Raw genomic sequence first — 15456 nt, forward strand, 5'->3', positions numbered from 1 at the left:
GATGTCCATCTGGTCCAGTGTGTCATTTAAGGCCTTTATTTCCTTGTTGATCTTTTGCTTGGATGATCTGTCCATTTCAGTGAGGGGAGTGTTAAAGTCCCCTACTATTATTGTATTATTGTCGATATGTTTCTTTGATTTTGTTATTAATTGGTTTATATAGTTCGCTGCTCCCACGTTAGGGGCATAGATATTTAAAATTGTTAGATCTTCCTGTTGGACAGTTCCTTTGAGTATGATATAGTGTCCTTCCTCATCTCTTATTATAGTCTTTGGCTTAAAATCTAATTGATCTGAGATAAGGATTGCCACTCCTGCTTTCTTCTGATGTCCATTAGCATGGTAAATTCTTTTCCACCCCCTCACTTTAAATCTGGAGGTGTCTTCGGGTTTAAGATGAGTTTCTTGTAGGCAACATATAGACGGGTTTTGTTTTTTTTTTTTGTTTTTGTTTTGTTTTTTTTTTTTTGGTCAGAGAGAGTGAGCACAGGCAGACAGAGAGGCAGGCAGAGGCAGAGGGAGAAGCAGGCTTCCTGCTGAGCAAGGAGCCCGATGTGGGACTCGATCCCAGGACGCTGGGATCATGACCTGAGCCGAAGGCAGCCGCTTAACCAACTGAGCCACTCAGGCGTCCCGGGTTTTGTTTTTTTATCCATTCTGATACCCTGTGTCTTTTGATTGGGGCATTTAGCCCATTAACATTCAGGGTAAGTATTGAGAGATATGAATTTAGTGCCATTGTATTGCCTGTAAGGTGACTGTTATTGTATATTGTCTCTGTTTCTTTCTGATCTACTACTTTTAGGGTCTCTCTTTGCTTAGAGGACCCCTTTCAATATTTCCTGTAGAGCTGGTTTGGTGTTTGCAAATTCTTTCAGTTTTTGTTTGTCCTGGAAGCTTTTAATCTCTCCTTCTATTTTCAATGATAGCCTAGCTGGATATAGTATTCTTGGCTGCATGTTTTTCTCGTTTAGTACTCTGAATATATCATGCCAGCTCTTTCTGGCCTGCCAGGTCTCTGTGGATAAGTCTGCTGCCAATCTAATATTTTTACCATTGTATGTTACAGACTTCTTTTCCCGGGCTGCTTTCAGGATCTTCTCTTTGTCACTAAGACTTGTAAATTTTACTATTAGGTGACGGGGTGTGGACCTATTCTTATTGATTTTGAGGGGGGTTCTCTGAATCTCCTGGATTTTGATGCTTGTTCCCTTTGCCATATTGGGGAAATTCTCTCCAATAATTCTCTCCAATATACCTTCTGCTCCCCTCTCTGTTTCCTCTTCTTCTGGGATCCCAATTATTCTAATGTTGTTTCGTCTTATGGTGTCACTTATCTCTCGAATTCTCCCCTCGTGGTCCAGTAGCTGTTTGTCCCTCTTTTGCTCAGCTTCTTTATTCTCTGTCATTTGGTCTTCTATATCGCTAATTCTTTCTTCTGCCTCATTTATCCTAGCAGTGAGAGCCTCCATTTTTGATTGCACCTCATTAATAGCTTTTTTGATTTCAACTTGGTTAGATTTTAGTTCTTTTATTTCTCCAGAAAGGGCTTTTATCTCTCCCGAGAGGGTTTCTCTAATATCTTCCGTGCCTTTTTCGAGCCCGGCTAGAACCTTGAGAATCGTCATTCTGAACTCTAGATCTGACATATTACCAATGTCTGTATTGATTAGGTCCCTAGCCTTTGGTACTGCCTCTTGTTCTTTTTTTTGTGGTGAATTTTTCCGCCTTGTTATTTTGTCCAGATAAGAGTATATGAAGGAGCAAGTAAAATACTAAAAAGGTGGCAACAACCCCAGGAAAATATGCTTTAGCCAAATCAGAAGAGATCCCAAATCGTGAGGGGGGAGAAAGGGGATAAAAAGAGGTTCAGAAAGAAAAAAAAAAAAAAGAAAAGAAAAAAGAAAGAATTAAAAAAAGAAAACCAATAAAGAAAAAATATAAAAAGGAAAAAATATATGTATATATTAGATAAACTAATTAAAAAACGTTAAAAATGAAAAGGGTAAAAGTTAAAAAAAATTTAGCAGAAGAAGAAAAAAAAATTGAAAAAGAAAAAAAATTAAAAATTAAATTAACTGCAAGGCTAAAGAATCATGGGGAGAAAGCCATGAGTTCCATGCTTTGCTTTCTCCTCCTCTGGAATTCCGCTGCTCTCCTTGGTATTGAAACTGCACTCCTTGGTAGGTGAACTTGGTCCTGGCTGGGTTTCTTGTTGATCTTCTGGGGGAGGGGCCTGTTGTAGTGATTCTGAAGTGTTTTTGCCCCAGGCGGAGTTGTACCGCCCTTACCCAGGGTGGTCTGAGTAATCCGCTCGGGTTTGCTTTCGGGAGCTTTTGTTCCCTGAGCGCTTTCCGTAGAGTTCCAGAGGGCGGGAATGAAGATGGCGGCCTCCCGGTCTCCGGCCCGGAGGAGCCGAGAGCCCGGGGCCCCACTCCTCAGTGCGCCCTCAGAGAACAGCACCCAATTACTCCCGTCACCCTGGCCTCCGGCCGTGCTCCGAGCTGACCGAGCCTGCGACCGGTTCAAGGTAACCCCGAGCTTAGAGCTCACTCCTCGGCTCTGTCTCTGTAGCCGGCTTCCCCGTTCTAATACCTGTAAGCTCTGCGACACCAGACGCCCCCGATCCTTCTGTGACCCTGCGGGACCTGAGGCCACGCTGACCCCGCCTGGGCTTCACCCCGGTTAAGCCTCTGGAGCGATGTCCCTCAGCGGAACAGACTTTTAAAAGTCCTGATTTTGTGCTCTGCTGCTCCGCCGCTTGCCGGGAGCCGGCCCCTCCCCCCGTGGTCTATCTTCCCGTCGCTTTGGATTCACTTCTCCGCCAGTCCTACCTTTCAGAAAGTGGTTGATTTTCTGTTTCTAGAGTTGCTGTTCTTCTCTTCGCTCTCCCGTTGGATCTGTAGGTGTCTGCAATCTTTAGATAGGCTATCTAGCTGATCTCCCGCTACCTGACGTAGTCTCAGCCTGCTACTTCTCCGCCATCTTGACTCCTCCCCTATATTTTATCATTTTTTTATGAGAAGTCTGCTATATGCTTTTATTTCTCTCTAAATATGTCCTTCATTTCCTCCTCTGCCTACCTTTACAGTTTCTTTTCCCTTATCAGTTTTTGGGTGTTTTTCACCAGTTTGGATGTAATAATCCTTAATGTGGTGTATGTATATGTACTCTTTCTTATACTTATCCTTCCTGGTATCCATGAATATTCTTGGATTTGTTGAGTGTAATTATCATCAAATTTTTAAGACATTTTACTTTCATTTCCTCAGATTTTTTTTCTCCCATCTTTTTAAGACCCCAATCATGCATATACAATATTACTTGTCTAACAGTGTCTTATAGGTCATTTGGATAGATTCTATTCCTACATCTTCAAATTCTCTGATCTGTACATGATCTATACTATCTAATCTTATGTTAAGTAAGTGCAGTGAAATTTTCATTTAATTATTACAGTTTTTCAGCTTTAGAACTTCCTTTTTTGTGTCTTACAGTTATGTTTTTGTTATGTTCATGTTTTCTTGACATTATTTAAATATACATCTGCATTTTTGTTTTATATGATTTAATGCCCTTGTTGATTCATTCTATCATCGCTTTCATTTCTGAGTTTGTCTTTATTGAATAATTACTTCTGGTTCTGGTTACATTTTCCTTCTTCTTTGCATGTCTGGTGAATTTGGTGGACATATGGTTTTAGGATAGCTGCTATATTTTGTTGTATTCCTTTAAAGAATTTTGGACTTCTTTAGCAAGCAGTTAAGTTACTTAAAGTTAGGTTGATCCTTCGAAGGATATTTTTAAGTTCTTTAATGTCATTCTAGTTCTAAATTATCCCCATTTTAGGGCATGGCCCCCTGGATTCTCTGAAGAATGCCTTTGTAATTACTGAAGTCTCTCTGTTCTTGCTGGATGGAACTTGAAAGATTCATAGTCCTGTGTGGGCTCTGTACATTGTCTTAGAACTTTCTGGTGATTTTTCTTTTCTTGGAAGTTGTTCTTCGCAAGCTTTATAGGGTTTTACTCTGCACATATACTAATTGATATTTAGCTATATACTCAAAGGACCTCTGCATATTTCTCTGGAACTCTTTTTTTCCCCCATAGCTCCATTCTTTGTGAGACACTAGCCCACAAATTCTAGCTAACCTGACCTCTCTTTAATCCATTCTCTTTCTACTCAAATCAACATGATAGCTGGGTACATTTTAGGTTCCCCCTCTCTGTGACACAGTCTAGTATTCACCTGCAAAAAGGAAGCCTGGGTAATGGAAGAGCTAATTTCATCTGTATACATTTTCTTATACTGTGCTCCCAGTTCCCCACTGGGCTGAAAAGAATTATTTCCCTTATTTTGTCCAGTTTTCTAGTTGTTTATGGGCAGGAGGCCAAGTCTCAGCTTTGTTACACCCTCATGGCTATTACAGAGTTCTCTTCACAGGTACTTTAATGAGAAAGGAAGAGAGATTTTCATAAAACCAGAGATACTTAAAGGCAAATAACAGATAAGAGAACTAGGAACTTTTCTAATGATACCATCTGATATGAAGGGTCTAGGGCCAGAAATACTCAAGGAAGGTACCTACCTGGGAAATGGGTCAGAACAGGAGATTGTGTGGATGCCAGCTTAGTATGGTTTTGGACCTCAGAGCTTTGCCCCATCCCTACACCTACTTGCCTTACTCTCAGGTTATTACTGTACCTACTGTCTTCTTGATGCCAGAAAGCCCCTAGATAGGGAAGCTACTTTTTTATCATCACTAATATGATTATTATATATCACTAAAAACTGATTTCTAGAGCATAAAATACTGAAATCAAACTATAAGTGACTAGTAATTAGTCCTTTGCTGAGATTTGGGAGGGAGTAAGGAACCCTAGTAAGTCTTGTGACATTGATGGGCTTTCTGAGAACCAACGTGGCTGAATTCAGCCTTTTTCCCTCTTCTTTTCCCCTTCTGCCTGCAGTTTAGATCATGTACCTTTTCTTATGCATGACTATGACCTGAGAAGAACAACCAATATTAAGGAGGTCATGCCAAATGCCTCCTTAACACATCCTAGCTTCTTCCAGTGGCGTTTCCTGTCGACTCTGAATGCAGGCAAATGGTTTGTACAGTCACCGGTAAGACATTTCCCAACTCAACAAACCTGCATTGAATCTCTCTTCTGTATGAAGTCATGTGCTGCTCCTAGCAAACACACAATTTCATCCCAGTTTGGTAGCAGAACTGTAGCATTGATAGGAGGGCTTTTTCAGGAATGCAGTCTAATTGCTGCTTTCTACATTGACTGGAAATTCTGAAGATAAACTCATAAACTTTTGTCATTTAATTCCTTTTTATCAAAGCATTATGTAAACTTTTATTGTAACTTCCATGTACACAGCATTTTCCTAGGCATTTTGAGTAGCTTACAGTCATAGATGAGGCAGACTGGGGACATATTTATTCTAACCTCCTCTTATCATTCATTAGATATTTATTGAGTACATTTTAGGTTCTTGGCACATGGAATATATTGGTGAATAAACACACACTAAGCTCTGATGGAGTTCACAGGCTAGAAGAGACAAAATACAGTGTGATAAGTGCTGAACTGAACTTAATTTTAGATGGCTTAGGAGCACACAAGTCTAACTCAGTCTGGGGGATGGAGATGGGGGATTCTGGGAAAAGGAGATAAATAGGCCAATGTGGTAAAATATAAAACATTGCTGTGTACAGTTTAATTTAGAGGCAAGAGTGAATGGTTGTACTTGAGAGGGCTGAAGAGTACTTCATGCAAAGGTATAATTTGAGCTGAAAGAAGATCATTACTAATGGGAACCATAGGCAATGATGGCGGCATGTTTCAAAGATTACAGTATACTGGAGCAAGAGTGGATATGGTGTACATGCATGCATATGTGAAAGAGGAAGAGAAGAATGGAGGGAAGGAAAGAGAGAAAGGTCAGTAAGGAGGAGATGAGAGATAGATTTGAAGAAGAACCTGTGAAAACATGTTTAGAGGAGAATATAGCAATGCTTAAATAACAAGTTAGAGAGTTTAGAATTATCCCGAGTATTTTAAAGTGGCTAAAATAAAAGGTCACATTTGCATTTGATAAAAGTTAAATCTGCCTTTCCAAGATAGATTAAAGACAACAAAACTACTTAGTTTCCAAATTATCATATCCCTAGGGGGAGTCTATGTGACCTGGGTTATACCAATCAGATACAATCACTTGAGACTTCAGTTTTGAATATAGACATCTGAACATGACAGGACAGCAAGCATTCATACTGCTAGCACCTGTAGCTTCAGAGACAGTGTGGTGTGGATATCAGCTGTAGTAATAGCTCTCTTATCAGGTAATTATAATTAGGAGAGTAAGTCTTACATTATTTTTAATTGTGTACTTGGGGATGAATGGAATTTTATTTAAATTTAATATTAGCCCTGAGAGCTTATTTGAATCTGTTTCATGTAAAAATATTGTTAAGTAAAGCATTATGTTAAAATGGACTTCTCTACTTCAATTTCATTCTGTTAACTAGTGTTAATATAAGAACTAGCTGGCAGTGGATTTGTGATTACTGTATTTTCTTAGAAAATGTGTTTTTTTAAAAAAGATTTAATTTATTTATTTGACAGGGAGAGAGGGAGTATAAGCTGGGGGAGTGGGAGAGAGAGAAGCAGGCTTCCCACTGAGCAGGGAGCCTGATGTGGGGCTCGATCCCAGGACCCTGGGAGCATGACTTGAGCCAAAGGCAGACACTTAACTGACTCAGCCACCCAGGCACCCCAGAAAGCTTGTTCTTATAGGAGTATATAGCCTCTAAATACTGTTTTTTTGTGCACGTAAGCTCTGTATATGTCTCATCATACATAAATAAATAGACACATACAAACCAGAGATGCTCCATTAGAATGTGTATATTGGGTTAGTCAGCCATAGTTAATGTTATGGCGAATGTGCCTTCCAGATGGAAAGGCTGATTTTGTGTCTTATGTATAATGTATAACTCATAAAATCTTACTGTAAGTGATAGGGTTAGATATGTTATTGTAATAAATTTTAGCGGATTTTTTAAGGATTAAAAGTTTTATTTTAGCATATTTAGGTGGCATGCTTGCAGTATTTCATTAATACTATTACTGTGGCTACTGTGGAGTATCCCAAAACTCGAAGTTCCAAATATGGTTACCTAGGGGGCTCTATTTTTAGGTTTAATTGTGGAGTTTTCTTTGCTTGCATGCTGTACAGTCAGGGGTGGCTGAAGTGGTGTTGGCAAGTGATTTAAAGATTTAGATGTGTGGATACTTTTTTGTAGCAAAGACATTGTTTTTGTTAGGATTATTCTGGTCATTCTTCATTGGGTGTGTATGATTATGGATCGATGATGGTGGTGAGTTGACCATTTGTTAGTATATTTATTCCTGAAATTATTGGTAAAAATTAAATTGTTAATCTGATTGATAATGAAATAAAAATAGAGCAGTTCTGGTAGTTGTTCCTGGAAGTTCAGCTAAGTTCCTATTTCTCCAGCAAAAACATTTCTGTAGAGCTTTCTTAAATCTTTTTGTGAAAGTATAATTCTCAAAACAATAAAAATCTAATTCTCATGCAGGGACACCTGGGTAGGTCAGTCAGTTAAGCATCCATCTTTGGCTCAGGTCATGATCTCAGCGTCTTGGCATCAAGCCCTGCATCAGGTTCCCTGCTCAATGGAGAATCTGCTTCTACCTCTCCCTCTGCTCCTTCCCCACACTTGTGCATGCTCTCTCTCTCTCTCTCAAATAAATAAAGAATATCTTTAAAAACAATGTAATTCTCCTGCAACTAGATAGCAAGCATGAGTAAAGTTTTATTTAGCACATTAATGAGAGAACAAATCAGGATGACAAAACCCACTAAAAAGAAAAGTGAGAAACTAACATGTGTATAGTGAGTGCAACAAAGAAATGCTGAAATTAGCTGACTAGATTAGATACAAACTTAGTTAGTATACTATACTATATACACACATGCATATATATGATTATATAACACTATATGACAATAAACTCTATCTTTGTAGTTATCTTCTCTATCAGAAAATATTATCTGCATCTCTCCTGGGCAGAAATCATTTCCGTTTTTATCAGTTTTCTACAACTTAACATCTAACTTTGCATAGTTTTGCCCTAATTGATAACTAAATGGTAATTCAAACAAAGGTACCTTCCCCAAAGGGTCAGATGACACTTACACAAGTTTGTTAAAGAATGTGCTACCATATGATACTATATGGTCCAACAATCAACTTTTTGCCTTATTTCTAAGTTTGAATAGTTTAACAGTCTCCTCTTATAATCATAATTAACTTCTATAGATTATTTAGAGATTCATCTTAGTGAGGTGTTGTGTTATTTGCTTTTATTAATTTCCATAGGTTCAGTAAGAAGGATCAATTAATACACATAATGTTCCTTGTTGTATAATCAGCAAATCTAGAACCAGATTGTGTTAAACAACTTTAGCAAATTAGATTCTTTTTTTTTTTTAAAGATTTATCTGACAAAGAGAGAGAGAGAGTGCACAAGCAGAAGGAGTGGGAAAGGGAGAAGCAGGCTCCCAGTCGAGCAGGGAGCCTGATATAGGCCTTGATCCCAGGACCCTGGGATCATGACCTGAGCCAAAGGCAGATGCTTAAACAACTGAGCCACCCAGGTGCCCCTCAAATTATATTCTATCTGGAGATTATGTATAGAATCAAAAATTTCAATTTTAATAGTCCCTGTCATTCCAAAGCTCTTTTTATCACGATTATTTACAAAATAAGAAATTCATCTCTACCAGGTTTCACCTGTGTACCTACAAACATGGGCAAATTTGTCTTTTTTCCTGCTAGGCATTGATCTTTCTTCCTGCCTGTGATGCTGGGACCGTGTACAACAACAGATACCAGTTTGCTAAGGAAGACTTATAAGCATGGGTTTTCAAATATCAGTTATATCTGTGTCCTTAATGGAGACTGGGTATGTTAGGTCCATAATCAAAGGAGCGAGACTGATACAAAGCAAAGGTCAAGCAAAGCTTTATTTCGTGCCAAGCATCGAGAATCAAACCGACCGTTCGGGGCCGCCTCTTACAGAGAGAGGGACCCCTCCCTGCCTTACAGACTAACTTTTATAGAGCAAAGGCCATGTGGTTGAGCCTGGCCACACGCAGGTGGCCAGTGAGATTGTAACACACAGAGAAAGCTGCACAGTCATGCTAGGTCACACACGAGTGGCCAGTTGAATTACAATTCACCCCATAGTAGCTATTTGAACTAGCCTATCACCTTGGTCAGAATTGGCACCCAAAAGGCGGGGCCCACACTTCTTGGTAGCTAGGGAGACAGTATGCATGCCCCACTGATTGGATGTCTCCTCCTGGCCCGACTCATCCTTGCATTGGGGCTCTGTTATCTCTACCTGACCTGACCCATCCTTTGGGCTCTGTTATCTGGGACTGGCCGACCATATTTTACTGGTTTCCTGGACTTGCTTTTAAGTAGGTTCCCCTGGGGGTGGGGGCAGGGTCAGTTTAAGTTTTACTGCATAAACAACAAAATCACTGTTTAACTGGATGGAATTGCTCTGGCTAAATAGGCCCTTACAGGTACTTGTCATATCTGACCGAATGGAATGTATTGTCAAATATAATCCTTCATATTTGGCCTTGATTACACAATTTGTTAAATTATATCCCAGTAAAAAGGAGGACAGATTTTTATTCAACATACGCAAATGACTGCATTGCCATGAAAAGTAGAGACTCGGTTAAAAATATTTCTACCTTAGTTCTGTGGGGTTATTGAGAACAAGATACTACATACAAAGAATGTTTTGCACATGCATAACAGAGAAAAAGTCAAAAGAATAGGTTTTAAAATAGCAGTAAGTACATACCTATCAATAATTATTTTAAATGTAAATGGGCTAAATGCTGCAATCAAAAGACATAGGGTGATAGAATGAATAAAAAGGCAAGACCCATCTATATGCTGCCTACAAGAGACTCATTTCAGACCTAAAGACACATGCAGATTGAAAGTGAGGAGGTAGAGAAACATTTATCATGCAAATGGCGTGAAAAGAAAGCTGGTTTAACAGTACTTATATCAGGGGCACCTGGGTGGATCTGTCAGTTAAGGGGCTGCCTTCTGGTCCGTCATGATCTCAGGCTCTTGGGATGGGGCCCAGTGTCGGGCTCCTTGTTCAATAGGGCATCTGCCTCGCCATCTCCCTCTTGTGCTCTCTTTCTCTCTCTCTCTCTCTCAAATAAGTACATAAAATCTTAAAAAAACACCCTACTTATATCAGACAAAATTGACTTTAAAACAAGATCGTAACAAAGAACACTATTTAATCATAAAGGGAACAATCAAGAAGTTATAATAATTATAAATATTTATGCAGTCAACATGGGAGCAACCAAATGCATTAAGCTGCTAATAACAAACAAAAGGAACTAATCAATAGTAATACAGTAATAGTAGAGGATTTTAACACCCACTTACATCAATGGATATATCATCTAAACAGAGAGTTGACAAGGAAATAGTACCTTTGAATGACATATTGGATCAGATGGATCTAACAGATAATATTCAGAACATTCCATCTCAGAACAGGAGAATATAGATTCCTCTTCAAGTGCACATGGAATAATCTCCAGAATAGATCACATATTTGGCCAAAAAACAAGCCCCAACAAATTAAAAAAGATTGAAGTCATACCATGCATCTTTTCTGACCATAATACTATAAAACTAGAAATCAACTACCAGGAAAAAATCTGGAAAGAACACAAATACATGGAGGTTAAATAACGTGCCAATAAACAATGGAAGGGTCAACAAAGAACTCAAAGAGGAAATCAAGAAATACATGGAACAGAGGAAAATGAAAACACAGCAATCTAAAACCTTTGGGATGCAGCAAAAGTGGATCTAAGAAGTTTGTAGCAATACAAGCCTCCTGCAAGAAGTAAGAAAAATCTTAAGTAAAAAACCCAACCTTATATCTAAGGGAGCTAGAAAAATAAGAACAAAGCCCAAAACTAGTAGAAGGAAGGAAAGAATAGATATCAGAGCAAAAATCAATGAAACAGAAACTAAAAAGCAGTAGAACAGATCAGTGAAGCCAGGAGCTTGTTCTTTGAAAAGATCAACAAAATTGAAAAACCTTTAGCTGGACTCATTAAAAAAACCCCAAAAACAAAAAACAAAAAGCGAAAAAAAAAAAAAAAAGAAAAACAAAAGAATTAACAAAAATCAGAAATTAAAGAGGAGAAATAATCAAATACAAAGACACAAAATACAATTACAAGAGGATATTATAAAAAAATTATATGCCAACAAATTGGACAGCCCAGAAGAAATGGATAGATACCTTGAAACATATCACCTACTAAAACTGAAGTAGGAAGAAAATTTGAACAGACCAGTTCCCAGGAATGAAATTGAATCAGTTATCAAAAAATTTCCAACAACAGAAGTCCAAGACCAAATGGCTTCACAGATGAATTCTGCCAATCATTTAAAGAACAGTTAAAACTTATTTTTCTCAAAATAGTCCAAAAAATAGAAGAGGAGGAAAAGCTTCCAAATTAATTGTGTGATGCCAGCATTACCCTCATACCAAAACCAGATGAGGACACTACAAAAAACAAACAAACAAACAAGACCCCAAAACTACAGGCCAGTATCTCTGATGAACATAAACGCAAAAATCCTCAACAAAATGTTAGCAAACTGAATCCAACAATACATTCATCATGATCAACTGGTGTGCAAGGGTGGTTCAGTATTCTCAAGTCAATCAACATGGCATATTACATCAGCAAGAGAATGAATAAAAACCAGTGATCATTTTAATAGGTGCTGAAAAAGCAGTTGACAAAATTTGACAGCCATTCATGATAAAAACCTTCAACAAAGGTAGGTTGAGAGAGAAGATATCTCAACATAATAAAGGTTACTTGTGAAAACCCACAGCAAACATACTTAATGGTGAAAAACTGAGATTTTTCCTCTAAGATCAAAAACAAGAATGTCCATTCTCATCACTTATATTCAACATAATACTGGAAGTCCTAGCCTCAGGGATAAGAAGGAAGAAAGGAAGACAGGCAGGCAGACAGGTGGGCGGGCAAAGAGAAAAGAAAAGGAGGAAGGGAGGAAAGAGGAAAGAAGGAAGGAAGACAGCTGAAAGAAAGATATCTGAATTGCTAAGGAAGAAGTAGAACTTTTTTTTAACTGTCAGAATTTGCATATCACATGATACTGTATATAGAAAACCATAAAGACCCCAAAAAGCTACTAGAACTACTGAATGAATTCAGGAAGTTTGCAGGATACAAAATCAATGTACAGAAATCCATTGTATCTCTATACACTAATAATGAAGTAGCAGTAAGAGAAATTAAGAAAACAGTCCCATTTGTAATTATACCAAAAAGAATAAAATGTCTAGGAATAAACTTAACCAAGGAGGTGAAAGACTCATACTCTGAAAACTATAAAACATTGATGAAAGAAATGGAAGATGACAGAAATGGAAAGAATTCCATGCTCATGGATTGGAAGAACAAATATTGTTAAAATGTCTATCCTACCCAAAGCAATCTATACATTTAATGCAGTCCCTATCAAAATACCAGAATCATTTTTCACAGAACAAGAACAAACAACCCTAAAACTTGCATGCAACCATAAAAGACCCCAAATAAGCAAAGCAGTCTTGAAAAAGAAAAATAAAACTGAATGTATCAGAATCAAAGATTTCAAGATACATTACAAAGTTGTAGTAATCAAAACAGGATGGTACTGGGACAGAAACAGACACATAGATCACTGGGATAGAATAGTAAGCCCAGAAGTAAACTCCCAATTATATGGCCAATTAATCTTTGAGAAAGGGAGTAAAAATATGCAATGGGAAAAAAGTATCTTCAACAAGTGGTGTTGGGAAAACTGGACAGCTACATGCAAAAAATAAAACTGGATCATTTTCTTACATCATACATAAAAATGAACTGAGAATACATTAAGGACCTAAATGTGAGACCTGAAACATAAAAATTCTAGGAGAGAGACATTGGTCATAGCAACATCTTTCTAGATATGTCTCCTGAGGCAAGGAAAATAAAAATAAACTATTGGGGCTACATCAAAATAAAAAGCTTCTGGCACAGCAAAGGAGACAGTCAACAAAACTAAAAGGCAGCCTACTGAATGGAAGAAGTTATTTACAAGTGACATGTCTGATAAAGGGTTATTATGCAAAATATATAAAAAACTTGCACAACTCAACATCAAAAAACCACAAATAATCCAATTTAAAAATGGGCAGAAGACATGAACAGACATTTCTCCAAAGAAGACATGTGGATGGCCAAGAGACACATGAAAAAATGCTCAACATCACTAATCATCAGGAAAATGTAAATCAAAACCACAGGAGATATCACCTTACACCTTTCAGAATGTCTAAAATCAAAAACACAAGATACAAGTGTTGGTGAGGATGTAGAGAAAAAGGAACCCCCATGCACCTTGGGTGGGAATGCAAACTAGAATAGCCATTGTGGAAAACAGCATGGAAGTTCCTTAAAAACTTAACAATAAAATTATTACATGATTCACTAATTCCACTAGTGGGCATTTACCCAAAGAATACAGAAACAGTAATGTGAAAAGATATATGCACCCCTATATTTATTGCAACATTATTTATAATAGTCAAATTATGGAAGTAACCTAAGTCTATTGATAGATAATTGGGCAAAGAGGATATGGTGCATGTGTACATGCACACACAGAATGGATGTTATTCAGCCATAAAAAAAGAATGAAATCTTGCCAATGATGGATCTAGAGGGTATAATGCTAAGTGAAATCAACCAGTCAGAGAAAGACAAATACCATATGATTTCACTCATATACGGAACTTAAGAAACAAAGAGAAAAAGAGACCAAACAAAGACTCTTTTAACTATAGAGATCAAACAGATGATTACCAGAGGGGAGATTGGTTGGGGGAATGGTTGAAATAGGTGATGAGGATTAAGAGCACACTTACGATGAGCACAGAGTAATATATAGAATTGTTGAATCACTATATTGTACAACTGAAACTAATACAACACTGTATGCTAACTATACTAGAATTAAATAGTGCTCAAGTGTTGGGAGAATACATATTTATGATAGGTTTTTTAAAAGATTTATTTATTGATTCATTTATTTATTTGATACAGAGGGAGCATGCACATGAGAGATTGGAGCCTGATGCAGGCCTTGATCCCAGGACCCTGGGATCATGACCTGAGCCGAAGGCAGATGTTTAACTAACTGAGCCACCCAGTCACCCATGTTTTGTGTTCTTGATGTGTTGACCCCTTTATCATTATATAATGACCTTCCCTGTCTCTTGTTAACATTTTTGTCTTGAAGTCTATTTTGTCTGATCCAAAAATAGTTACACATGCTTGTTTTTGGTAATTTGCTTGGAGTATCATCTTCTACCCCATCACTTTGAGCCTGTTTGTGTCTTTATCACTGAAATGAGTCTCCTAAAGGCATCATATAGTTGGGTCTGGACTCTCTCTCTGTTGATTGGTGAGTTCAATCCATTTACATTTAGGGTGATTACTAATATATAAGGACTTACCACTACCATTTTATCTTTTGTTTTCTGGTTATTTTGTATCTCTGTTATTTTTTTTCCTTGTGTTTTTGTCTACCTTTTAACATTGGTGATTTTTAAAATTATGGTTAGCTATGTTTCACCTCTTCTTAAAATTTATTTATTTATTTATTTGACAGATACAGAGATAGTGCAAGTAGAGCAGCAGGCACAGGGAGAGTGAGAAGCAGGCTCTCCGCTGATTCGGGGCTTGATCCCAGGACCCTGGGATCATGACCCAAGCTGAAGGCAGCTGCTTAACCAACTGAGCCACCCTGGTGCCCCCATTTCACCTCTTTTTTTAAAAAAAAATTGTTAGTTAACATACAGCACAATACTGGTTTCTGGGGTAGCATTCAGTAATTCATTACTTACATAACAATAGCAGTGCTCATTGCAACCAGTGTCCTCCTTAATACCTATCATCCATCTAACCCATCCTCCACTCACATCCCTCCATCAACCCTCAGTTTGTTCTCTGTAGTAGAAACTCACTTATGGTTTGTTTCCCTCTCTCCTTTTTCACTTTTCTCCCCTTCCCATATGTTTATTTCTTTTCTTTCTTAAATTTCACTTAGTGAGATCATATGGTACTTGTCTTTATCTGACTGACTGACTTTGCTTAGCATAATACACTCTAGCTCCATCCATGTCATTGCAAATGGCAAGATTTCATTCTTTTGATGGCTAAGTAATATTCCTGTGTGTGTGTGTGTGTGTGTGTGTGTGTGTGTGTGTGTGTGTGTGTGT

General features: G+C 37.9%; 1 protein-coding gene across 1 annotated transcript in view; it reads left to right on the forward strand.

Moving 5' to 3' along the window:
- LOC111154384 (glycerophosphodiester phosphodiesterase domain containing 4) overlaps positions 1-15456 on the forward strand; it is a 149646-nt gene that overhangs the window by 70018 nt on the left and 64172 nt on the right. Inside the window, exon 10 of the mRNA XM_022513925.1 lies at positions 4972-5128. Within this exon, the coding sequence (XP_022369633.1) occupies positions 4972-5128 (157 nt within the window). The remainder of the gene's footprint in view (positions 1-4971; positions 5129-15456) is intronic.

The sequence above is a fragment of the Enhydra lutris genome, unplaced genomic scaffold (assembly GCF_002288905.1).
Source record: "Enhydra lutris kenyoni isolate GAN:26980312 unplaced genomic scaffold, ASM228890v2 scaffoldscaffold37, whole genome shotgun sequence".
In the NCBI taxonomy this organism is placed as follows: Eukaryota; Metazoa; Chordata; class Mammalia; order Carnivora; family Mustelidae; genus Enhydra; species Enhydra lutris.